This window comes from Apteryx mantelli, chromosome Z, assembly GCF_036417845.1.
Source record: "Apteryx mantelli isolate bAptMan1 chromosome Z, bAptMan1.hap1, whole genome shotgun sequence".
In the NCBI taxonomy this organism is placed as follows: domain Eukaryota; kingdom Metazoa; phylum Chordata; class Aves; order Apterygiformes; family Apterygidae; genus Apteryx; species Apteryx mantelli.
The window spans coordinates 63,659,922-63,687,469 of record NC_090020.1 but is presented as its reverse complement, the minus strand read 5'-3'; the positions used below and the strand labels follow the sequence as shown (position 1 = coordinate 63,687,469).

The 27,548-nt window shown below is 34.8% G+C and overlaps 1 protein-coding gene across 3 annotated transcripts in view; it reads right to left on the bottom strand.

Moving 5' to 3' along the window:
- The window catches only part of CENPK (centromere protein K), a 37,626-nt gene that overhangs the window by 5,029 nt on the left and 5,049 nt on the right, over positions 1-27,548 (bottom strand). Inside the window, exons 3-10 of one of the 3 annotated variants that reach the window (XM_067315317.1) lie at positions 27,354-27,410; positions 24,619-24,691; positions 19,063-19,109; positions 17,591-17,673; positions 17,383-17,481; positions 16,961-17,096; positions 12,558-12,611; positions 8,367-8,903 (exon numbers count right to left, since the gene is read on the bottom strand). In XM_067315317.1, the coding sequence (XP_067171418.1) occupies positions 8,802-8,903; positions 12,558-12,611; positions 16,961-17,096; positions 17,383-17,481; positions 17,591-17,673; positions 19,063-19,109; positions 24,619-24,691; positions 27,354-27,410 (651 nt within the window). In that variant the 3' untranslated portion in view covers positions 8,367-8,801. Of the gene's footprint in view, positions 1-8,366; positions 9,481-12,557; positions 12,612-16,960; positions 17,097-17,382; positions 17,482-17,590; positions 17,674-19,062; positions 19,110-24,618; positions 24,692-27,353; positions 27,411-27,548 lie in introns of those variants that run through there. The other 2 variants (XM_067315316.1, XM_067315318.1) reach the window with 2 other exon arrangements.

Below are 27,548 nucleotides of genomic sequence, written 5' to 3'. Positions count from 1 at the left end.
CAGAAAATATCTTCTCTTCTCCTTTAATTATCAAACATTTTGGAAAGGAATAACCATTATAAACAAAAACATTTCTATTTTAATATCTAGCTGTAATACAGAATATTAGTAGAGTGTTCAGATGGTTACTGACTGCTTAAGTTTAGTCAACACATGCAGTTAATGAACTACAACATTTTGAACATTACAGCATTGTCAGTAAATTTATGCAAAAGATTTCCTTAACTATCCACAAAGCAGACATAAATCTTTAAAATACATTTTCAAGACTAAATATAACATCCTAATTAATATACCAAAAATAATTGCATTTGGTCTGATTCAGACTGATTTGTAGCTTATGGACAGATATGTAATTTGCTAATAATTTGCTAAGCTCCCACATCTGATAATGTTTTTTCACATAAAAGTTACCCCTGACATAAATATGCATATTTATTTTAAAACCACATACTCATGTAACTTAAATGTCATTTACCATTACAAATTTTTATGTTTAAAATGTTAAATGTTTAAAAATGAAACATATGAACTTCTTCAGTTTGATCATATCGCTCTCTAAATTTTTCTAGGTGCTTCTACTTTTGAAAGTTGGCAGTGAGTTTGTTTTCTGTCCCAGGATTAACTGCATTCTGACTACCCTTGCAGGTTTGGATTTCTGACTAATAGCCACTTGAAAAAAACCTTGCTAAATGTTGCAAAGAGAATTTTGCTAAACATTTACGACAATGCTTCTTTTATACTAGGTTTGTAAATATTACTGCTGCAGTAATCCAGTGGGACAGTTTCATCCCTGGTGTAACCCCACAGACAGTCCTATCCCTAGTGGAAAAGAATTGCATCAGGAATTAATTCGGTTGAGTAAATAGCTTTCTCTAGATTTAAGATGAAGGTTTATATCTAACTTCTGGTGGTTCTAAGTGGAGCAAGCTGCTTTCTTTAGAAGGTTTCCAGCAAAGTATCGGAGACTTCCCACTCTACGGACTGCTCTCACTGTGCATCGATCCTATTGGGATTCTGCCTGCCCTCTCCCAATTTTGTGGTTTAGTTTAGGTGACTCTTGGCTCCCTAAGGAAAAGCTGCTTTTCTTGTGATAATTCATGGTTGACATAGAGATGTAATATTCCATAAAGTTAGTATCTGCGTTACATTATAAAATGGGAACATTGCTGCAGCTACACTTTTCTTGATGTAGAACAGTCACTGTTTGACTAATTCAGTCAAGACAGAGTTGTTATTCTCAAGGTCAGTTCCAGTGTTACTGAACTGTAACCCATATGCGAGAGCTTGCTTTCTGAGTTAATCATCTCAAAGTTAGCAGTCAAGAGACTTGCAAATGTTTTTTAAATTCAGCTTTGTTGTTACTGCCCACATCAGCCCTATTTGTAGGGGGAAAGTTGCATAAGAACTCAAATGCTGCTAGCAGAACTCTGCTGCGACCCCCACCCAGGCAGTTACAGAGCTATTTTTATACCTTTGCCAACTCTTCAGTATTTTATCTTCACAAATCATAGACTGCATGTGATGCTGCCAGAATCCTGTCATATATAAGGGACTTTGATCAGGTTACACTATTTCTGTCAAGCTTGCACTCAGTCAGTCAAGGAATACTGTGCAGCCTTAGCCCGTATATGCCAAGAACATCAAAACTAAGCTCCTGTTTACAGTCAGGGGTTGCTCTGCAAGGTTAGAGCAGTCTGGGAAACTCCTTGATCACACGCTTTTGATAAACATTAATTGGGTGACACTATTGTGTGTACTTGTTTCCTGATTTTTACAGTAACTGCAATTACTAAGTCAAGTCAGCATTCATCTGAGTGCTTCTATCTATAGTGCCTATATTTCAAAAGGTAGCAGGTCTTCTGTGTGTTCAGTGAAAGAAGAGAAACGTCACAGGGAATAGGAAAAATATCATTGTTTTCAGTTGGGTTAAACTCCGTATCTCATTTATGCAAATTATGACAGATTATAGCTCCATTTTCTTTTAAAAAATATTATTATATGCAACAGGAAATAATAAAGTTTGTCTAATTCTAATAAAAAATAACTCGTATACTCGTATAGGATTATACATCTATGTGAAATGCAACCAACATGCCATAACAAAGAGTTCCTCTCTAAAAAGTTTTCAACTCTGATAGCAAAGTCTAGTTCAATTTTTAATTTGCAAAACAGATAGGAGGACTATTTTGGCCAGATTATCTAACTTTAAATTCAGCTTAGCTGAACAGTTTCACCTTTCTGTGAAGAAACACACACCCGTTTCCTTTCCATTAAGCAACTTTATACATGTTTACCTCAGCCTTTGGATTCTTCTCTTAAATACAACAAAGCCATTACCTAGTTTTGCGGTGTTGCAGTACTACATGTTCCTGGACCTAAACAAAATACAGCTTTCAAGAAAATACACACTTCCCAAAACAAACCCCTCTAATAGTAAAATAGACACAACTCTGAAAAGGGATGATACTAAAATAAAAGCATACAGCATATTTAAATAAAAAGCTAGATGCAACTGCCTCAGGTCACACGCACAAAGTAACATTCTAAGTTAACACTTGCTATTCGGAAACATGTATTAATGCAGAAAGTTAGCCATAACAGCTTTGCAGTCAGTACAAATACACAGAAAACTGAATGGTTCTGCTAAATAAAAGCAAAAGATTTACCAAAGCTGAACTATTATATAAAATATTAGTTTATTCTAAACACTAACATTAGTTTTGGGGGTAATTTAGATGCTGGCAAAGATGCTTCTAGAGGAGCATGCCACCAGGGGTAATGACTTGCCTCGTCAGCAGCCAGAATTCCCCAGTGCTCTGCTAAAACAAAGGAAAAGCGCTTTATAACCCTACGGAAACTTGAGCAACTGATTGTTGGGGAAATGATGTATTATAAATAGTAAATGTATTTATCAAGTAAACTGCAACATTAATCTAGTTTAATTTATATTTTAAAGTATGTCTGCCTGAAACAGCCTCCAGCAACTCATATAAATGCGACCTAAATTAAAATTACAATAGAAATACCACCAAAATTACATTTATCTTGGCTAACTATAATCCAAAAGCTCATTTGGAAGCACCTGCAAGCAGTATTTGTTGCCAAATAGAGAAGGCAAGATTATGTTTCATTTGACACAATAAATTTTGTAAAGTACAGAATTTTAAACTTTTGCAGAACAAAGAACTTTTTGTAACCATGGCTGATTATAATTATGAGTAGTTCGGCACTGCCGAGGTACCTTGGAATGCTCATTGTTTAACCTGGAAACAATTTGAACTAAAACGTAGTGCTAGTATTGCCTGAGAATATGCACAAAAAGAGAGTCTCACTGGCTCAATCACTAAAATTTTGCCTTCGGGAATCAGTAAAAGCATTCTGATCAGAAAGATACTATGCTAAAACATTCTGAAGCTAAATAAATAAATAAGCAAATAAAATAAAAATCTACTAACAAAAAGCCTCACCCCCCCCCAAAAAAAAAACCCAGACACTGAAAAAAATTACTTTCTCTCAGAAAGCAGATAAAATGGCTATCCTTCGTGAGAGAATGACAGATATAGGATGTATTGGAGGCATAAAGTGCAAACAGGTTCAAGGTATCAACGGTTTCCAGGACTAAGTTTTATTTACTGTTAATCAGACCTTTCCTTATTTTATATATATTAAAAAAAATCTTCAAATACAACTAAGATAAAGAAAATGCGGTACTGTTGTATCAAAATGCTACAGAATGTTCTAGGATTAAGGTACACTCATTTTTCCAAGGTTTTATGCTTGTTACTAGTCCTAACAGTCTTCATTAGCATCACCTGTTCTCTCTCAAAAACACAAGCAAAAAGCTCATCTATGTTTCTGTCAGGGACTTTATATCCAGAAACATTACGCTAGTCTTTTGAAATCATGATTCTTCGAATCATGATTTTCTTTGCAGCAAAATGCAGACAAATACAACAGCTAATTATAAAGCCACCATCAAAAGTTGAAGAACTAACCAAAATGATTTAGTTAATTTGCTAGGAAAGGATGACAGAAAAATTGTATCAGGCACAATCTTTTGCATAGTTGAGTTTGTCGAAGCAGATGTGATTTGTGCTTCCTCATAATCTTGTAATAGTACCTGCAGGAAGGTGTTGGCATTGCTACATCAATTTCCTTGCAATATGAAGCTTGTCAGAACTGGGCCTAGGGAGGAAAGAATCACGGGCTCTGCACTGTATGCACAGTCCTAAAGAACTATTACTCTACAATACAGCATTTTTTGTCCTTCGATTAGGTCAGTGTGGATTGCACCAAAGCTGAATGGCAAGTAGCACTCCCTCAGGTTGCGATTTTCTCAATGAATCAGTCAGAAACTAAAGCACCATTCTCCCAAATTTGGCTTCTGATTAGCAGGTGATCATTTATTCATGATTAACGTCCTGGATGGTGACAGGGTTGTAACTGATATCATTTGCTTGACATTACTCAGCCCTGGTGAGGCCACATCTGGAGTACTGCGTCCAGTTCTGGGCTCCCCAGTACAAGAGGGAGGTGGCACTACTGGAGCAAGTCCAGCGAAGGGCCACAAAGATGGTTAGGGGACTGGAGCATCTCTCTTATGAGGAAAGGCTGAGAGAGCTGGGCCTGTTTAGCCTGGAGAAGAGAAGGCTGAGAGGGGATCTTATCAACGTGTACAAGTATCTGAAGGGAGGGTGTCAAGAGGATGGACCAGACTCTTCTCAGCGGTGCCCAGCGACAGGACGCGAGGCAACAGGCACAAACTGAAACACAGACAGTTCCATCTGAACATGAGGAAAAACTTTTTCACTGTGAGGGTGACAGAGCACTGGAACAGGTTGCCCAGAGAGGCGGTGGAGTCTCCTTCTCTGGAGGTATTCAAAACCCGCCTGGTTGCAATCCTGTGCAACGTGCTGTAGGTGACCCTGCTTGAGCAGGGGGGTTGGACTAGATGATCTCCAGAGGTCCCTTCCAACCTCAGCGATTTTGTGATTAAAGGTGCAGCCACGAGCTCAATACTGTGAGAATATGATATGGGTTAGATGAAAAATAAGCCTACTGCTCATCTGATGCTTTACAGAGGAGACTGAGCAGAGTCTCAGAGCTGTGAGGGTTTTTAAGCAGTGTCAATACTCCAGATACACAGGCCTAATCAGATAATGCAAACCCAGCCAAGTGCTGTACTAACTTACCCGGTAACAACCGATGTAAAAAAAATCTGTCCTTATTACATTCATCATTGTTGTCACAGCATATATCTTGATCAGTATTGGTTACTATAGAATAAATAAAGATTTGTTGTGGTTTACTGAGAGGCTTGACTGACACTTCTCAGGAATGTCCTGTTATGATCAGCCAGTTTCTCAGAGCAATGAGAGTCCCAGGACAGTACTGCAGACTGGCTCAACTGTGCATCTCAGGTATACTTCTCATAGCTCAGATGGATAGCAGTATGATGTAAACAACCTCTATGTCAAAAACTTGACTCTAAAGACAGAAACCAGTATCACCATTCAGAATCTGCGGTAACATACGTAGTGTTCAGACTCCTTTGATCGAGGATATTACAGAGTTTTTTTTCTTTTTCAGAATAAGAAAATAAGAATTTTTGCTTACATTTCTGTATGACCTCTCCTACAACTTCAAAGTAAATCAGAGCAACCACTTTTTTTTTATAATAAGCTCTTTGAAGAGAGTTATTGACAACTGGTGTTCAAAAATTGCCTGAGCAATAAAAAGGAGATTTTCAATGCCGTCCTGACCTTTCCCATGCACTAAAGCATGAGGAGTGTATATAGCTTTAAAAAAAAAAAAAGCTGTTCAGAAGGATATGAACTTACATGTATACAGTACAAAAGTATGTACAAGCAGAATGTACATCCATACAAGATAAAAAAATTCCACAAAGCAGGACAGAATACTTAAATGACAGATGTAATACTCAATGGTAGATTTAAATCCACTTTACAGGTCTGTCCTTTCTACTGATGTTTCATAGCACCACAACAATTTATCCTAAGTAATAGGAAATAGGAAAACAAGCCTGGGAAACACTGAATATGGAGGAATATAGTACACAAAAAAAGTAATATTAAATGTATCCTAAAGGAGCATCTATTGTGTAGACATCTATCCTGCAAGTTGCTCAGTACAATTCATCTATATAAAAATAAGTGCTAATAGAAGATGTCTATTGATAGTATCCAGGACTGGTCAGTATCATGCCTGGCAAACAAAATGATATTCTACTGCACATAATAGGTAGTTACACTGTGAAACTGTCACACAATATTCTGGATATTAAAAAAAAAAACAAAAAAAAACCAAGAATTCAAAAAGTGATTAGAAAGTTTAGTTAAGGACTTCTTATTGATAGTCATGAAAAGACATATCTTCCTCTTCCAATACAGGGCTCTCTGTGTGGCCCACGCAGCTGAAATGGGGAACACTTTCATTTTGGAAACCTGACAACATAAATGGAAGCAAACACCTGTTAAGCTGTTCTAGTGCCTTAGCTTTAATACCATGGGTAAAAAGCTCACCTCCTTCCTCTGATCGCTTGTGGCTTTTTGAATATGAAGTGTTTCTTAACAGGGTATTAACTTCTACACTAACAAATGCGTTTGATACAATTGTATAAAGAAGGTAAATGCAGATTGCTTATTGTTGGCTCTTGACTGAGACTAAGTACAAAAATAATTATAGTGAAGGGACAGAGGGGTCTAGCTAATTGAACTTAAGAATACAGAATATTTGAACTATCCACAATCACACTATCTACTAAAAGGTCACAGTCAAATCTTACTCCAGCTGTTAGCTCTGAATGTTCATCAACCTTTGTCTTTTTTTTTTTTTTAATTAGCTTTGTGGAGGTAAAAATTGACATTAAGAAAAACAAACCCTTATTTCACAGAACATGCATCGTAAAGTCCAGCATCAGCATTTACAAAAGTGTTAATTCCAGTTAAAAAACTGTCAATTTGACAAGCAAGAAAAAAAAAGACAAGTTATCCTACTTGGTATTTAGATCTACTCCTCAGCTTTCCTGATGATTGATCCTACTGATGGAAGATCTTATTCCAGGTTTTCCTCATAAGGAATATCTGTTTTTCATTACTGCCTTGAAATTCTTCACTTTATTTGCCAGGATTCTTCTGGGAGCTTGCATTTTCAGCAATGAGAGGAAATGGGTTATGGAGAGCTTTTCTTTTGCAGTAGAAGGACTTAACTGAGCCTAAGGAAACAACTCGACATGGAAGTACTGGGTTCTGAGCATGCCCTAAGCCTGTGCAGAAAGGCTTTCTGCAATACAGTAGTAAGACAGTGTGTAGCCATATGAGGGTCTTCAAGGAGTCTGTCACAGCTGTGTAGGGAAACGTGTAATAATCAGGTCAGGTGTAGAGCTATACTTCACCATGTATACCTTTAAGGTCCAGCAAATAGCAGGGTAGGGATTTCTGGAACTGCAGGTTGTCCATTTTGTGTAATAGTCACTCATGACCCTCACTGCTCTAAGTCTTCTTTTTTGGAAGATTTATATTTAATCCTTACACAGCATCCTACTGCAGTGAGTTCCACAATTTAAATTAAAGCTTTATATGAAGAAGTGCTTTCTTTTAAACCTCTTCTGACAGTTTACTTGGATAAGATAGATCTGTGTTATGAAAAATAATGAATGTTTCCTATTCATCTTCTCTACAGCACTCTGTTATAGACTGTTTATATGGTCTCTTTTTATATACATATATACATATACGTACACACACATATATATATATGAGCGCTTTTAAAAAAAACTAGAGTAACTACTTTGTTTTTAATATTTTCTCTTCTCCTACTTACCACCCCCACCACAGAAGCAGACATCCAGGGTCAGTGAAGTATTTAAACTTTATAATATTAATAATAAGATAAAAGGGTAGTAGAATACAAAGTATTTAAAAGAGATGAAGAAAAAAAAATCCAAAGAGACAATGCTAGAAAGCTAAGCTAAAAAACCCTTAGCTTTTTGTATAATTAAGTAACAAAACTGGCAGATAAATGTGAACCTGCATTCAACTCAAAAAATACGAGACAATGAATTTTTTGCTTAACATTTAGTAAGGCTAAAAAAAGGTAATTGTGCTAGAACTTGCACTGAATTGTTCCCCCTTCATCCCCTAAGTGTCCTTGTATCATTGGTTAAGCCCTCACATGAAATAGTCTGTTGGGCCCTGGTAGACTTTTATAGCAACAAACAGCTTAATTTCCCTCCAATCACTGTACATTTAGTTTCTTTACCTGTATTACCCTTTATTTTTCTACAAACTGAAAAATCAATGTTTATACCCCTACCTGAAAACTGAATATTGGTTAAACTGAAATCTGGTTAATCAAAGGCATGTTTTATTTCCCAAGGCTATACTCACTGCAGATCTGCAGGAGTGGAACTTCCAGCTTCAACTCCAGGGTTAATCGGAGACTACTTGTGTAAAATTAGGCAAGTTGTTATCTGTGCACCTAGGGACTACAATAATGAAGTCTACACGGAAAGCAGATTAGGATGACAATAGAACGCCATTCAGAAGGTAACTATCAGCTGATCTAACTTACAAACTGTAGAAATCTACAGAACACAAAGACGTATTATAAGTTTTGATAAATCAGTTCTGAAAAGGCAGATGCTATTAGGCAATATAACATAACACAAAAAGGGTCTGTTTAGGAAACATATGGTTGTAGATCTGCATGCTGAACATCTTCAGCCCTTTGCACAGAAAGATGTGTCAGCTCTTCTAAATGTTTATCCTGAAACCAATTCATGTTTGCAAAGCCTCTGGAGAACAACCTGTTGTTGAAGATGCTACTTCACTGGTAGTTCTAAATGTCTCCAAGGCCTCATTTGGGGGAGTTTTGACTCTCTGAGTGCGACAAAATAGTAAATGAAATTGAGATGAGTTAAAGCAATCTAAGAAATGAATATAAAAGAAAAAAGTCACATGTAAAATACAATCTTTAAAGTCAAAAGGACTATTAGACTTCTTTACTTTGTCTGTTATCCCAATCTGCATCTTATTTAAGCAGCTGAAAAAAATTCAGAATGCAATCTTGGCATCACTTGCAATAAAACTGAAAAACAATTGTAGCTAGAAGCAGTTGAAGTTGAAAATTGTCTTTTTTCATATTTCACACTCTTACCAAATGCATGTTTTATTAAAAAAAAAAATCTATCCAACAGGAAGAGATTGCTGATATGAAAAAAGTTTACAATGAAACAAAGGACATCTTCCCAGCAAGTAAGAGCACTGGTGTTTTGCTTTAAAGTAAACGAAGCTTTCTCTATTGGTGAAAGGCTTCTAAGCGTATCCTGTTTGGATCTTCTGGATGTCTCAATGCAATTCCATATCGCAGCAGCAGCTCAATATAAGGTGGCCAAAACGAGTCACTGATTGTTAAATAGGGTTCATGTGGTGTACTCATTAATTTGTTTATAAGAATCTGGAAGACCAAAAGCATGAGATTTAGAATGTGAACAGAACAGCTCGATTTGATCTCCTTTAATTAAATTTGTAGACAGGATTGTAATAAGCATGGTTTAGATGGCCTACTTAAGAAATACAAGACTACAGGAAAAATGCAAGATCTGTTCAAGGTAGAAGTAAACTGAACAACTTTCAATTAACTTTCCTATATATTTTCTGATGTAAAAATTAAAACTAGAATTCTCCTTTTATTCAGACTAAGTTCTTAACATCTATCAGAAGTTCTAAATGGATTTTAGATAGCTAACTGTGTAAATACCTAAATAATCTGAACCTGAAGGTGGTAAATCCTAACTTAATTAATGTTTAGTGTCTGTCAATATAGGGTTACAAGTATTAAAAAAGAGGGAAAGCTAAATTTTTGGAAATCACTTACCTCAAGCCCATAATGACTTACTGCCAACAAATAATCTTACTCTTTCAGGTTTTATCAGAGAAGAATGCCCATCTTATGATTTTAAGTATCTTCTCACCAATAAGATAATAACCCTCTGTCTTCTTAGATTGGAAAGAATTATTTTTTCTGCATTTTTGTCCTACTGTAGCTAGTGTTAAAAATAAACAATTTTACACCTATGAGAAGTTAAACATCATTGTCATAATTTACAAGGTCACTGCTTCTTCACATTACATTTTTTTGCTTGTCTCGTAAGTGGTAAGTGTATATCGCTTCTTGTTTTGGCATGACGACCACCCTACACCAATTCACCTCCTCTTACTACCTCCTTACCTCTCCTTCCTTCCTCAAGTAAATACAGTTAATAGAATTAAAAGCAAGCATCAGTCTTGTTTTCCTGCTCTTAGAGACCATATCTATGCCCTCATAATATTGCTCATGAGAAATACTGCAGACATCTACAGATGATTAAATCTTACCCATCTGTGATGCTCTCTCTACTCATCTTGGACACTAAATCTTTCTACTCGGAGTTTCTAAATGTTCTAGCTCTCCAAATTTTAGCAGGTACAAAATATTCTGCCTGCCTTCTTACTGCTAAAGAAAAAGACATCAAAATTCTCACTACCAAACTTACTGTTTTTCACCCATTTCTATGTTCAGAAAAACGCTGCACTTCTGCTACACTTCTGAACATTCCAAAGAATTGTTCCAATTTCTTTTATACTCATTTGCCCTAATTCTTAATATTTACTCCAATACATTATTTTAGATCACTTGTTGCTCATTCTTTTTTGACATCTGTATTCCAAAATAGCCTTTACAACTAGCACTTAAATACATTTCTATTCTATACATTGTTTCAAATCTTAAATTATTTCTCTAAATTCTCAGTCTGATAGGAATAATCTTCAAACTAATTAAAGGAAAAGAATTACTGCATTTGTAAAAAATACAGCTCATTACTGGAATAAAAGGTAGTGTAATAAAAATTCTGAGGTTTGCATGAAAAAGGAATTTATTGCTTATTGTAGTATCTTACATGAATTTAATGAAGAAGGTATCAATATTCCTAAATAATATAAATGTATATACCCAGCTGATCAAAGTGTATTTATTAAAATGTACACCTTTCTTATTTAAAAAGCAAACACATGGGCATTAAGGAGACATGGTTAGGAACACATCCACTGGTTGTAATTTGGGATATGAATTATATTTAAACAACAGCAAATCCTAAATCTGTAATTGTAATACAAAGATGAGATTGCATTTGTCTCTTTAAGAAACTATTATCTGTATCTAAGAAAACAGTTTTGAAATTTAACAGACACTTGAAACTAGAACCAGGATGCTCAACAACAACAACAACAAAAAAACCAACCCCCCCCCCCAAAAAAAAACCAACATAAAACAAAGATAAGAGACATTCATAGTTTAGGCCAAGATAGTTAAAATTAAAAAAAAGTCTGAATTTCTGGAACTAGTTTGTTCTTCCAAATGGAAATCAGACATTATTTGAATATGTTTGTATTTTGGAGAAGATTAATGTTTTCAGAAAAATATGAAAGGCACTTCTAAAGTATTAAGAGAGCTTTAAATTTTTATTTCCATAGGGAACATGTCTATTTTAAAATCTGATTTGTTTTCCAGCTCTGCCTAATTTGGCATTAATAGGCATGCTGAGATACTTGAGGCATGTAAAATGAATTTGATGATGTAAGTACAGATTCACTGTCTGGACTTTAAACTAAAGCACAACAATGTCATAGTGACCGGATCTTAGCATCTTAACACCAGAATGTTGTTATTCATCAAGTTTCCCCTCAGAAAAAAAAAGAAAGTGTTTTTCAAGGATGTCTTACACATAGATCCTTATAGCTATCTGAAGGATGGGGATGGAGGAGGAAGGGGAAATTTTATTTAATTTCAAATACCGTATTTAGGAAAAGAAGGAAACCAATGCTACTCAGAAGATTTTTTTTTTTATGACTCCCTCAGAATTATGCTATGCAATTCAAAGTCGTAATTTGTAATGCAGTTAAAAACACCCATTAATCCATCTTGGCATTGTTATAAAAGCCTTTAGAAATACATTAGCATATTTGTTTATTTCCCCCATATGAAACAAAATAATCCTGTTAATTGAAGAGACTTCACATTAATTGAGCCTCTTATAGCCATTATTATATTATATTTCAGAAATACTTGTTCTGAAACAGTACAAAACATAGCCTGAAATGGAACATATTTGTTGTTGTTCTTTTTTTTTCTTCTTCTTTTTTAAACCACAGCATTTATCTCTCCTAATATGAGCTACTAAGGCTCATAAAATTTTTTTTGTTAATAACCAATATAAAATTCAGAGTTTAAGGACTATTTATGAAATAAGAGCTAATCACTTTCCAACTCAATTTGAAGGTTAGTTAGCTAAACTATTGCCAAGGTTCTTGTAAAAAAATGGATTTTTGTTTGATAGAAATTAATATAAAAATATGATGTAACATTCCTAAACACTCTACTTTTCATTTAACTATGTTAACTGCATATCATATACTTTTATCTTATTAATATATTGTGATCAGATCCGAGTATTACAAGATCCCCCAAATCTCTATATAACAAAACCATCTTACCTCTAAAATTTCATGCAGTGTTACAAGTTCTACAGCTGGCTCTTCAGAAGAGTTCTGCAAAGATAACCCCCCACACAGCCAAGTTAGAAAAGCAAAAATAAATAGTTAGGAAGAATCTTAATTGACAAAGAAAAACAATCGCACAACTGCAGAGTACACAACTAATGAATTTTACTGATACGTTTAGTCATGGTACAAATACAAGCTATAATTTATATCATTCATCCATCAGTTCAATATCACAAACTTTAAATGCAACAATACTTTTGTTAAGATTAATATTCTTAATTGATTTTAGTACCTCTACATGGGTCTACATTTAAATAAAAACAAGTATATCATATTTATAAACACAGTACAGTAGAAAACATTCTGTGAATATTATTTGTTAGGAAAATAATAATGTTTTTCCTCAAACTTTAGCGAAATTTTTGCAATGAGCTGCAAATCTCGTGTAGCTTAAGACTTCAGTTCATACTGCCTTAATATTTTCTCATGAGTCACAGATGAGTATTTGCTGTTACTGTTGACTGTAATTAAAAACGTGGCCAAGTTTAAGAAATAGAATCAGAGAATTTTAAAAAAAATTTCCTTGATAAAATATCATTTACAGTGATCCATTAGACAATTACTTGTTTCCATTTATGGCAAGCAAATCAAGTTATTCCCCTTTAAACTGATATGAATTCCTTAGGCAACAATGCCAGCAAAACTGTGCTGTTGCCCGGTAAACTTGATTTTTTCATTTTTCAGTTTTATCGGTTTCCTGCATCCACTTCACACTCAACAAAATAAAGGAGATGATGCAGCACTGGTGGCTGCTTACTCAGTACTGCTGTTGAATGTTTTGACCCAAGTCCTAAGACATTAACAGATGGGCAGCACCTGACACAAGCCCCGATTCTGGAACAGACAAGGAAGCAAGACGATAAATAAGAATTCATGAAAGGCAAAGTCTGGCTCCTCCTTTCCATCACAGAGCTTCTGCACACTCTCAACTTCAGACAGCTCCAAGGGGTTTTCCACTGTTTTCTCCAAGGAGATTTCCTTGCACAAATCACAAGTGAGTCCCAGCTCAATAATGTGCATCTTTGTGCCTCTACCTTGGTAGCAGGCAGAGGAACCAGAGGCTACACGAAGCAGCTGCAGAAGCTTCCATGGAGCAGTTATGAAGATACTTTGTAACCTTGGCTATTGTATTTCCCAGGCCAAAAATATTACTTCATAACTTAAGTATTGGGTTCAATATTTGTGCCTCAAAGGTAAAATTAGATTGTAACCGTCAGTAGTTATTAAAGCTAACATACAAAGACTAAAATCCCAAGAATATTAGTGTAGAGAGGTTGCACTCTCACAGACCTGGCAAAATTGTCTTATTACGTTTATAGTATACAGTGTTTTATATAATTACATTATTTACATATTTTAAGTGCCACAAATTTAATAGATATCTCCAATTTAACTAACATGTATAAAGTCACTTTCAAGTAGGATGGTCAGCATTAATTTGTGACTGATACCTGAAAGGCACCTTTTTTCTCCTTCCACAAGACAGTTTGATTTATGTATAGAATATTCCTTACCATCTGACTTTCCACATTTCTTATCTCAAAAAACGTGTCTTTTTTGTCTAAGATTGAAAACACGATACAACTTTTATCTCAGTCACTGCCTATACCAAAGATGTGGGGTCATGGCAACTGAAGCTAATCTGGGCTGCTGTGATTCAGCCTTCCCTCCAACTCCCAATCCTGGACTCTCACGCCAGCTGGAAGGAGGGTGGAACCGGAAGAGCCAGGCTTGGCGGCATTTGCACTGGTGTGGAACTGGGGCGTCCGCCCTGGAAGCACGTTCCCATTCACACAGAACTATTCAGAGCACAAGAAGCCTCCCTGAAGGTGAAACAAGATTACTAACATACACAGTTATGCTGAATCAAGAACCGCCGAGCTGATAATGGGTGTGAATAACGGGTTCTTCTGAATCAATGTAGCGGCGAATCTCATTGCTAATGGAGACAATTTGTATTACTGACACATTAAGGTAAAGAAAAGGTGGCTGAAAAAGGCTGCCCCTCCTGCCTTCCCAGTGATTAACTAATCGCTTTAAATGCAGTTCATAGGGGACCTGTTGCTAGGCAGGTGAGATCAAATTGAGTCAAAAGATATAGAAGCTATGAATTCACAAGGTTTGGGGGGGGGGGGAAATCAGAGAAATAAAACTACATTTTAGAGTTCAGGAAATGCATAAATAAAACTAAGAAAAGGTAAAACCTTGCATGAAAATTTATCAAATTGATTTATTTAAAAAGTAAAATTTATTTTAATTGTACCTCGTGAGCCACTGTGAGCAGGGTAAGGGTTGATTAATCTCAAAGACCTGGGGCAATTATTTTTTCCTTAGATTTTAGTAAGGAAAATTACATGGAAAAAGACAAAGGCAGGGTAACTAATAAGAAAGAAGTTCTAACAGTCACTCATTACAACTGGGGCAGAGGGAAAAAAAAAATCACAGAGTTTGTTTTGCTCGGGGCTGGGGTGGGACAATTTAGATGCAGCCTATCTCGGAATTCTGAAGCACATACATGAATTCTCCATTTGTCCTGTTTAAAACTCTGCTGGATATGACCCTGAGCAACTTCATCTAGCTTTGAAGCTGGCCCTACTTTGATGACGGGGTTGGACCAGAAGACCTGCCGAGGTCGCTTCCAGCCTACATTTTTCTATGACATCACAGATATGGTAGTAAATGAATTGGTGTATCTTGCTTAAAATGCAGAAAATGCAACATGTTTACCAAAAATTGACAATCACAGGCTAGCCTCATAGTTTCCTGGAAGAAAAATGACCTAAACAGATTTTTCTAGATCAACGTAAAAACTGGGCTAAAAACCAGGAAACACATGATTGAAAGATGACTATTAATGAAGCCCCTGAAGTTTTAATTTCTTAAATTTAATAACGGCACAAATTGTAGGGGTGATCATACTTAGCAACAGCAGGAAACTGGGAGGCACTGACATTCAAAAGAACTGAAATACAGGAATATGGGAATGACCTCAAAAATGGACGTCATATTTCTAAGACTGCATTTGATGTTTCTATGTGCAAGATCTTGCAATTTCCTCTTAAAACAAGTATTTTTATTTTAAGTTCAGGGTTTATCAGTTGAAACAACATGAAGAAAAAGACAAGAGTGCAATGAACTGGTTATGAAACTATGAGGTACTAATGTTTTGTTTATAATACTGATTTCTTCCAGTTTCCAAAAAAGATGAATTCAAATAGAAGCAAATACAGCAAAGGAGCATTAGGGTAATGCAGGGAATTGCAAAGCTATCTTACAAGAAGAGAACAGGAAAGCTTTGCTGGTTCAGTTAGCAAAACAAAGAATGAGAGGGGATATGACTGCTGTCTACAATTGTATCAGGAGGAGTAAACACAAGAAAGAAAGAACTGTTCTAAGGACAATACTGGCATAAGAATAAATGGATCTGTGTTAGATGTGAATAAATTTAGACTGGAAATTAGGAGACAGTTTCTAACCAGAGTACTGAGGCCCTAGAACTCCAATAGGAAGAGCAGTAACAAAAAATAATTAGTTTTTAAATGGAGCTCAATCAGAGTATTAAAGAAATTATATGATGTGGTTGTCTGCAATTACAGGGAACTGGATTCAAGACATGCTTTTAGTCCTGTGCTCTTAAGTGTGTCTGAAAGCCAAATCAAATCCCACCTTTTCTGCAGCTTTTTTGTAACTCTTCTTTTAAATAGTAATGGTGAAAGGTTTATTTTTACTGCAGACTTTGAATTTATTATGCAAAATACTCCCTGGCTGCCTATTTTCCCTAAAGTTTTAAGATAATTTCTGGCCCAGTTTGCCTGAACAGGAAACTGATGGTTAACATTCTAAACTACACTCTGATTATAAACACTTGTCCTTATTATTGTTCCAAAAACATTGTTAGACAATTAAAATTTGCTTTGCCAAGGAAAATATGAATCCACTTGACTAGTCCAGTAAAAAAAATGTGGAACAATTTGGAGTAAACTGCTCACCATTTCTAAATTTGGCACAACTTGCAGTCCAGTAAGAAATATAATACATTGCTATGCATCTTATTGGGTAAGGATATGTGCATTAAAAGGGAAAATATCCAGCTGGGAACAGCCTTAAATAATATAAACAAACTTGAAAAATATCAATTAAACATAAAGGATCAACTATAAGAACTACTTTTATTTCAAAATATAACTGAAGTTTCTATGCCAGTGGCTTTAAAAAAGTATTACATCTAATTAAATAAAGTGAACATTCCAATTTTTATATATGTATATATACACACACACTCTCTCTTCTCTCTCTCTCTAAATATATATATATATTTTTAAGAAAAATCTTACCTTTTTCTTCTTTTTAGCACTTCCATCTTCTTCTGGAAGGGGAAAATGCTCTTCTAGGAACTCACCCAAAGCATTCAAGAGTTCTTCCTTATATGTCCTTAGTTTCAGCATTTTATTTTTCAGTTCTTGAAATGCTCTAGTAATAGTGAAAACATACCAATAGAACATCAAGTCCAATAAAATAATTAAAAAAATTCACAGTTAAAAAAATTCCATATTTTCTATTGTTTTAAGATCAACATCTTGAATCACAGACTATAAGCAGATTGTAGCAATATTTTCTATATGTTTCGAATATATATTATTGAGTTATTTGATTTATTTTACCAAACGAGTAGTACGTTTTTAAGGTTTTGACTACTCATTTTCTCCTGTTAATATTTAAATTCTTCTATAGGAAAAACTCAACCCAATAGAAATACCTTTTTTCAGAAAACTGTACAACTTGATTTTTCATCTCTTCTTCAATTCCATTAAGAACATCTACTATCTGCTGCTGTTCCTCATGCCACTGTTGTTCTCTTCGAAACAGGAAAAGTAGGAAACAGAACAGATAGTTTTCCTGGACAAGCAAAACAATACTTTGCAAAAAAAGTTTAAAGCATTTATAAATCCTAATTATTGTATTACCTTTTCAGATCTTCCCTCAGTTTTTTGTTCTTTGACTGCACTGTTGACAGCACCATTTCAAGACCATTCTTTACTTTCTGCAACTATAAAAAAGTGAAAAACGAACCTACAGTTTACAGATAGGTAAGTCTCTAGTGTTTGTTCTGTGTAAGGTTATATCTGCATCTGATATATGAAGCCAGAGAGCCAAAATTATCTGTAATTTCCTAAGAAAATATCGCTATAGAGTAACACTGATTTAAAATTTAAATGTTACTGTCCCCAGTTGCTCATTAATGTCTTACTGAGGCTCCTTAAAACAACCTAGCTCATTTTAGCTGAAGCAGATTATGGAGCATTCACATGAACTGCTCATCTGATTTGATACACCACTGAGGAGGAAAAAACTTCAGCCCAAACAACAAAAAAAAGGCACTCCAAAACAAAGATGCTGCAAGGAAAGATTGATTGCATTCGTGAATTAAATTGACTGCATTTGTGAATTAAGTGACTGTCACTAGTATGAACATACTTGGAGAGTCCATAGGGAAAGTTCACCTCATTGGGCTGGGTCTTTCATCGTAGCAGGTTATGTCTCTTTTACGAGTTAGGGATACTCCTATGATTTGGAGTCTTTTGGAATATTTTGTCTCCTTTTATGCAAGTTAGAAGAACTGCTTTATATTTTGCTCAAACAAATAAAAATTCTGAAAATATTTTACAGAAACAAATGTATTGTATATGTGCAATATCTGAAAAAAATTGGAACCCTCAACAAATTAAGTCACAAAATGGGATAGCAGACAAAACATGCCATGGCAATGCACTTGGATGAAAGTACATAACCAGTCACCTTGTTAACAATGGCTTTTAATAACAGTTGGGTTCCCTGATATGAATGACACTAGAGGGAGGAAAGCTGCTAGGAAGAAAACCAAAAAGATAAGTGAAGCAAGACTATTTTTAAATAGCTCATAATCTTAATGTATCTTCATTTATTGGCCTATGTATGACTACTTCAATACCATAGTCACAAGAATATACTCAGCTACTGTTACATATCAATGTTCAACCAATATAACGTAATGCTACTGCTAATACATTCTTGATTTGCCCTTCCTCCACGTCTGGAAGAGCTTAACAAAATATTTGCAGACTATTCCCGCAGAAATCTAGGATCTAAGAATTCTGACTCTTCTGTGCAACACATAATATTACATTATTTTATATCAAGTATGAAATGCAATATAAAAAAACTTCTGCTTAAAAAAAATCATTCATTACAACTAGGAAACTTTAGTAATTACAACATAATTCGGGGGAAGAAAAACATTAATAAAACTACAATGCTTAGAGAAGCATTCACAATATCTTAGCAGGAGCCCATCACAGGAGAAGTAATAGGAAAATATAGGAATTGTATATACTTTTTTCACTTTTTCAAAAAAAAAAAAAAAAATTGTTACTATCTGTTAGCAAAAAAAGAGACTTACCTCTTCCTTTCCTAATGCTACCAGTACATCTGGATTGGTAGAAATTACTGGAAAATAAAATTATTTGGTTTTTTTTGCATTGTATAACAGACTTGTTTATACTGAAAAACAGTATGGTTAGAGACAAACTCATGTAGCTCCTAAAAAAACTAGCTTGGATATCAGAAGCAGTTCAACCATATTTCATGGTGTCCTGCTGGGCTACTCTACTGTCACTTTCCAGTAAAATAAACTAGACTGAGAGTGCTGTGTTAAGGCTTCTGGGTTATTTTTTATACTTCAGCTAGCTCAAGTATGTAGCACTAAAATATAAACTGCAGTCATACTTTATATTTAACAAGATATGCAAGCCCAATTTTTTCAATGGAAGGGATTCTATCAACATTATCACTGGGGGAAGTCAAACCAGTCTTCAAATTCCCCATAAAAACAGGCTCATTAAATGATTAAAGGACACTGAGAAGGATAAGTATTATTTTAATATTACTTTTCTCTGTGACCTGAGGTAAACCAATTTTTCATTGCATATCCATACCATTTCATAATGTTATTAAAACTTATTTGATCAGAAAATTTAGCCACATTTTCTACAGTCCAGACACCAACATTTTGCAAATATTTTCCAATCTAAGTTATATAGATGGCAGGATATGTCACAGAATTTCACAAAATTAGACTAGTTAAGGTCGAAAAGGACCTCTGGAGATCACCTAGTCCAACCCCCCCTGCTCAAAGCAGGGTGACCTAGAGTAGGTTGCTCCAGACCATGTTCAATGGGATTTTGACTGTCTCCCAGGATGAAAACTTCATGACCTCTCTGGGCAACCTGCTTGTTTGTTTGTGTTTGGCCACCCTCACAATAAAAAAGTTTTCTCAAGTTTAAATGGAATTTTCTGTATTTCAGTTTGTGCCCATTGCTTCTTCTCCTGTCACTGGGTACCACTGAGAAGAGTCTGGCTCTATCTTCCTTACACCTTCCCATCAGGTATTTATACATTTTGATAAAACCCCCCTCTGAGCCCTCCAGGCTAAATAATCCTCACTTGCTCAGCCTCTGCTCATTTGACAGATTCTGCACTCCCTTAATCATCTTCACAGCCTTCACCGGACTCGCTCCAGCATGCCCATGGCCCTCCTGTACTAGGGAGCCGAGAACTGGACACAGCACTCCAGATGTGTCTCACCAGTGCTGAGTAGAGTGGAGGGATTGCCTCCCTCGACCTGCTGGTGATGTTCTTTCTAATACAGCCCAAGATGCTGTTGACCTTCTTACTTGAGACTTCATTTATAACAAAAATACATTACATTTTACAAAGAGGTAAATGTTGTCCCAAGAAGAGAGTTGGTTTGGGGTGTGTGTGTGGATTTTTTTTTGCTAAAAGATAGAGATCAAGTGAGCATCTTAGGTTTCAGTACTCCAACGCTTCTCTGCTGCTTGAAAAGGATTGTAAAACCCACCAGATTCAAAGAATTGACAAAGTACGCCACCATCCTTACTATTCACAAGAAGAGCTATATGTAAGAAGATGAGAGGCCCAGTTAGGCCAATATACTATCTCCAACCCTGGAAAACAGCAATACTTCAGGGAAAATACTGTATTGTTTGAGCATGTGGTGATATTTCTGCAGAATGCTTCTACAGAACCTAGCTCATGGACTTTCTGACTAAAAAGTGAATTGCTGTACTTACTAGCCTTTAATGGACTCCAATCACTTCTCAACCAATTTTGAAACCCATGCCAACTTTCAGCATCTGCATAAATGCATGACTTCGGCAAAAGTGAAGCATTTGAATCTTTCTATTAAGAGAATGAAAGCTACTCTAACAGATTTAAATTTTAACATCATGGGAATATTTTTATCCAAGTTTGGGCTTCAAATATCTAATCTTAACAAAAGCGATTACTGATGAAAACTTTAACAAAAAGGAAGATCCTTAACCTTCACAGAAAGTATTAAATGTTTCCTAAGAACAATAAAAGTACCATTTTTGATGAAGTAATTTTGTAGTAGTTTTAAATCTCCACAGACTTTGAGATAAGTTAAATTAGTAGTTTTAACAACAATAAGTGTTTGTTCAGAGATGAAAATTGGTGAAACGTGAGCTCAAAATGCATTGTTAGATGTCAGAGTAAAACCTCTTTTAGTTAGAAAATTACTATCTCTAAATCTTAACACAAAATTTGAGTAAAGTGTTCCTAAATCAACTTGTGTTTAAGCACTACAGGAGGTAGTGGTCAGTGCTATTATTAGAGCAAGATTTCTTTAATGACATTAATATCCTATATATGCAGGATCAAATTCATTAATAGGCTTTTATTCAAATTAAATAGAGCGATTATTAATATGTCATTATGTATATTATAATGTAATTATAATGAGTAGATTAAATATTTGCATTAAATATTCACTGGCATATTTGAAGAATCACATAAAACTTTTTTTTCCTGTGATGATCAATAACCATCACTATCTTAAGTTACGAATTTTCACTATTATTTTCTAACACTTGAGTTTTAAATAGCTTACTCTAAGCATATGATTCCTATTCAGTAAGATTGAATGCTGTTAGAGTATTTGACTAGGAGGCACATCTTCCCAGGAAAGAATCATTAACCCTGTTATGTTCATTTGGTTCCCGGCTCTGAGAGTTACAGGTGTCGAGGAAGCCTCTTCAATGGCTAGAATCTCAGGATCAGAGTTGATCCCTTCACCAAGACTTTTCAGTGAAGAGCCAGTGCAGATCATAAGATGCTGAAGCAGTACATTTATGACAGCCACTACTGCAAAGTACATGGGCTGCTGTATCTACTATCAGTTAAAGTTTTTTCAGTTATGATTCATTACATTTGCAAATGCAAGTTGCAAAAATCAAATGAATGTCATGAAAAATAGCCTACTGATACCTAGTACAATTACTAGGCAAAATAATACCAGATGCTAAGAATATAAGAGCAACTACTATGCATGTCTCTACACAGAAACTCCTACTTGTTAAAATAAGAGGAATTTGGCAGAAAATTGATATTTTGCGAAGGAAAATAGAAGTTAAACAGAGACCACAACTGTTTTATAAAGTTAAAAAAAAAAAAGGTTGCTTCCACTTTTTTATTCTGCAAAGGTAAAAGTTAGATTCTATTTTTAAGAGCCAAATGCTTGTTAAAAAGTTTTATTTTAGCTGATCTGGCAGCTTTAGAGCTACATAAATAGTATCAGAAATTGAGAAAGAACAAGAAACTAAAGTAAAAGCTTTGAAAAAATAAATAAAATTTGCATTGTGGATTTAAGCCCATTTGCCAAGATTGTGCCCAATGAAGTTTAGAACTGCCAAGTTATAACCTCTGAAAATAAAGTTTAAAATGGAAATGCTGACAGACCCTCATTTACAGGAATTGTACTGGCCATTACTAAAAACAGAAACCAAAGTAGCAAGACAGCCTGACATTCATGCTCTAAGTAAATTGTATGAAACTAATATTTTTACTATTCCTATTTATGTTCATTCAGACAATGTTTTCAATTAAGTAACTCCTCCTTCAAAACAAACAATTGGTAGAAAAAAGCCAAGACGTAAAGCCAACACAAAAGATGTAAGCCCAGCAGACTCTCCATTTTCATACAACCACTATAATTTTATACAAATTCTTAAAGGCACCTCGCTTTCTTTCCTTCAGAAAAGTAGCGAAGAAGAGAACTTATAAAGGCAAAGCTTTGATGGCAAAATGATAAATTATTCATATCATAATATGCACAGATCATTTATCCAGTATAAATTTAAGATTTCTAATAATAAATCTTATTACCTGGGAACAAATTAGAATGCTTGAGCCAAGCAACTCAGCAAGCCAATAAAAATAGGTATGCCCCAAGAATATTTTTAAGCAAATAACTTAAACTTTAAAAAGATTACATATTTTAGTAACAAAACTCAACATCTGAAGTTATTTTACCCAGATAAAAATTATACGTGCTTTTGATTCATCTGCAGCTTCATAAGTCAGCAGCTTACTCAGAAACAGCAGTCAAACAGTATTTCCAAATTCAATTTCATACTTTTCGTCTACACACCTCTAAGAAGCATTTGAGGCTGACCATTCTTAGGCTAACAAAGCATGTGAACTGTGGATTTATTCCAACAAAGCAGCAATACCTATTTCTAAGAAAGAAGAAATATTTACATTTTTTTCAACTCCTATCATATGATATGCAGCACATACATAAACTTTGACAGAAGCTGGAGAAGCAACTTTAACATTCCTCTGAAAACGCATTCCAATTTGACCAGGTAACAAAATATTGGAAATCTCCATTTGCTGTCTGTGTCACAGTCCTATCATTTTGGAAATGCTAAAAAGGACAAGATTCTGGCACAAAAACATTCTAATGGGTCAATGTATGGATACGCAGAGAGTAGAGTTACGCCAATAAATTTTACCAGGTTGAAAGCTGCCAAAGGGCCCTTGACAGTAGACATAGAACTGAATGCTAGAAGAACACTAATGATGGTTCAATGTAAACTGTTTTATGAGTCTCCAAATGGAATACCTGAAAGACCACATTATTTTACCTGCACTTCAGTTCTGAATGGTTTTATTTTCACTGTGCCTGGCCACATCAGTCATGCAATGGAGCAAAGCCAGTTAGCACTGATGCTTTGTATAGAAGGAATCTTGAAGAACTGAGGAATTTATGTTTTGACTGATGGGGATTGACTGCTATAAAAAAATTATCATTTGTCTCAATGGTTTGTGCTTCTCAGAATGAAGAAGTGATCTGGATTCCTGTGTGGTTACAATATGCTGAAGTGTATTTTATGACTTTTTCTTGACCTGGAATCTCTGAACCCTGTTAAATCCAAGCTAGACATTTTATTACACTGTAGCGGGTTTACCATTAAAGGTTTGCTTGAAAGTTTCAGCTAGTACATCATAATACAATACATTTCTGCGAAGTACTAATTAAAAAAAGAAAAAAAAGCAAGGATAAAAATATGTTTGAGTGAACTACTGTTGAGTTTATTATTAGTACTTGCAAAAATTAAAAGTACTGGGTTCTTAAAAGACAAAATTCTTTTCCAAGGTAGTTCTATCCTAAAAAGGAAGTACAAAAAAAAAGATGGAGAAGAAACAATCACAGAAAGGACAAACCTGAAGAAAAGTAACAGCATAATGCACTTTTGTGATTTAGGACAAAATGTTTTTGGAGATCTGCTAACACTTATTTTCCCTTTAACTGATTGATAAATGGTAGGAATTATGCATTTATTTGTCCAGAATCCTAGGATTAAGTCATAGGATAATTCACTTTGAGGACTGAGGTGCTGAAAAAATATAGCATAACAACCAGAAAGGAAACATATCTGCTACTATGTCAGTATTTCATTTTGTTTTTAAGTACTTATTGCATAATAATATGAGCAACAAACATATATTCAATATATGTTCAGTCTAAGATACCTAGACGAAAGACACTTTGTAAATGTAAGCTATATTCATAAACTTTCAAGCTGTAAACATATTAAAAAACAAAACAAAAAAAACAAAACAGAAAACTTACTTTCAGGACTTCTTTTTTGCCATTGATTGTATTCTGCTGTTAAAGCTTTCACTCGCATCATTAACAAGGAAAGCTGTATAACAAGAAAAAAAGCATCTCTTGAAGTGTGCTGAGTTGCATTGGAGTTAAACGAGATAGAATGGGATAAAAATTCATTTATTAGCTTTATACAGCAAAAAACAAAAGAGCACCTATTCCAATAGACCACTTAATACTTCAAAGAATTCAAAAAGCCACTTACAGGTATCAGAAAACTTATTCCTTTTTTTAAAAAAGCGGGTAAATCATAAGCCTTCACAGTTGGATTTTTTTCCTTCATTCCCTCTACAATATCAGACAATTGCAACTGAAATGAGCCTCTAGCAGCAATGACAATACTTCACATACTCCTTCCTAGATGCATGGACAATATATATGCTGAAGATTAAATGGACTGCAGTTGATGTGTGTGATGACTAAACAAAAGCTTATCTTCCAAATAACCAGGAGCCGAAGATGATATCTATCAAAACTACATATGTGGACTCCACAAATATGCTTAGGAACTACTGTTCTAACTCACTGTAATCATGGAAAATACAGGAGCAATAAGACAAAACACCAGTCCAGGAAAGGTTATTAAAGAAAAACCCTAAACAACCTTTGATTAAAAAAAGTACTTATTTCAATATTTTAACAAATTCTGGAGAAAGAAGAACTCATTATTACTGTTCCACTTCCTGAAATTGGGGGCTCTACTTATAAAATATTTTTCAAATACACTATATAATACATACACGTATTACAAACTAGTAATCTGAGAAGAAACAAAGCACACTTAAATAAAAATGTACTGTTCTTATGGTCAAGCATTCCATAAAAGGTACTGCAGATTGTAGTTGACTTTTTGCCAGCTAAAAAATATTCAAGAGAAAAATGCACTAAGAATCATCATGCAAGATTTCAAAATAAAAAAAAACACCAAGAATTGACACCTAAAGTTTGGCTTTTCACTACTCAAAACAACTTTTAAAAGTGCATCTTTAAAACTTTTAAAGTTTTAGGTAGAGAGGGAAAAAAAAACACAAAAGAAATAATTACCAAATATTTTGTATTTTCTAGATCAGCTAGTGTCAACACTTTTGTAATACTGGAGCACTACTTCTGAGAACATCCTCAGCCCATTCTTTAAACTTTATAATAAAAGGACGTACAAAATGTTTTGGATATTCTAATAACTGGACTTAAAACACACAAATAAATTAACACTGCCATTCAGCAACCTTAAATCAAGGACACTCTTTTCAACAGACAAGTACATACAGCAAAGAAGTATATCAGACATCTCTGTTATACCCTATATATATTCCCAGGAAAATATGCTGCTCATTATGTATACCATTAAATTGTAGACTAGATTGAGTCCCCAAACTTAAAGCATAAAACCACACAGAGCACACTGCATGATTATAATCTTGAAGTGATTAAGGGATAAACACTGGTGACAAGGTCTGCAGCAAGGAAAAACCTACAGCTTCCTTGCCAGCTTCAATGAAAATACATGTGACTGTTAGGACCGTAATATGATCCCATGAAAGTGCTGACAGTGGGTCTAACACAACCTTTGCCTCTCTTCCCTATTTTCTGTCATGAAGTACAATCTGCCCTTGCAACTCCATTTAATCATTGTCTTGCTACGACAGCTTTCAAGAAAAGCACAACTCCACAGTAGAATTTAAGAGTATTAATTACATGGGACAATGTGCTTTAGTAAAGCTGCAAAGAAACATTAAATCCTGAGTCTATGCCCAACTAAAATGATACAAAATTTATTTCTAATTCTAGGATTTTATCCAGAGTTCTAAAAAAAGAAAAAGATTGTATTTTATACATTTGAATTATACATCTTTATTGCTTATTTATTCAGAGTAAATAATGGTTTAGAAAAGTTTATTACTAGCAAGAGATTAATGTTAGTAATTAATGGGTAAATATCTGAACGTATTCAGCAGATACATCCCTGAAGAACAGTAATTTTGTTAATCATTCAGTCAAATACACTGAATCTACTCTCTCAGTACACTTACTGAAGTCACATAAGATAGAGATTTATAAAACCTAAGAATTTTATCTAACCAGCTAAATGTTTAATTGTTTATATTCTTCCAAATTCAGGGTGCATATATAAGTTTTATTTTACAGGTTCATATTTAGAATTTACACACAACTACAGAGTGAGCCAACATTCCCTTTTTGCATGTTCTCAAAAATTTGAGGGATCCAGGAGTTCAAGTTCACACACTCAGTGTTGCTCAATTCATTTCTAATTCAAGCACATAAGTTTCCTAATGATATCCACCAATGGGGAAAAACAGTATAGTCATTTCCAAGAAAGAAGTTTCAGAGTAAAATTAAAGGTATCTGTATACAGTTTCACAAATTACACATACACTGACTAGGAATTAGTCCAAATGGCTATTAGAAGAAGTTAGATGCCCCTGCATTTTGCTGCCAGTGTTAGTTATTTATCAGGTTGCATGGCTAGACTGCAAGTAACCCTTTTGCTATACATAAATGCAATTTTTCAGTATTTGCTGCACACTAACATACTTCAGAATAAATCAAAGTTAATATAAGTAAAGCTGACTGCTTTAGAGACTAAACAAAGATAATTTAGTTCGCTTCTTTTGAAAACACATCATTTCTTTACAGAAAAGATTTTGTGGAGAATAAAATATATATATATATTGTCTTACCTTGGCATCTGATTCTGGCAGCGTTTCTGTTCCTAGAAGTGTTAGTTTGCTTTGACACTTGGTAGAAAACAAACAAAACAAAAAATAATGTTTACTTTCTCTTTTCTTTTGTAGGAGAGAAACGTGATGGTTAAAAATTCCGATAAAAAGTGTTTACAATGGAGGGGGAGGGAGGGAAGGAGGGAGGAAAGGGGG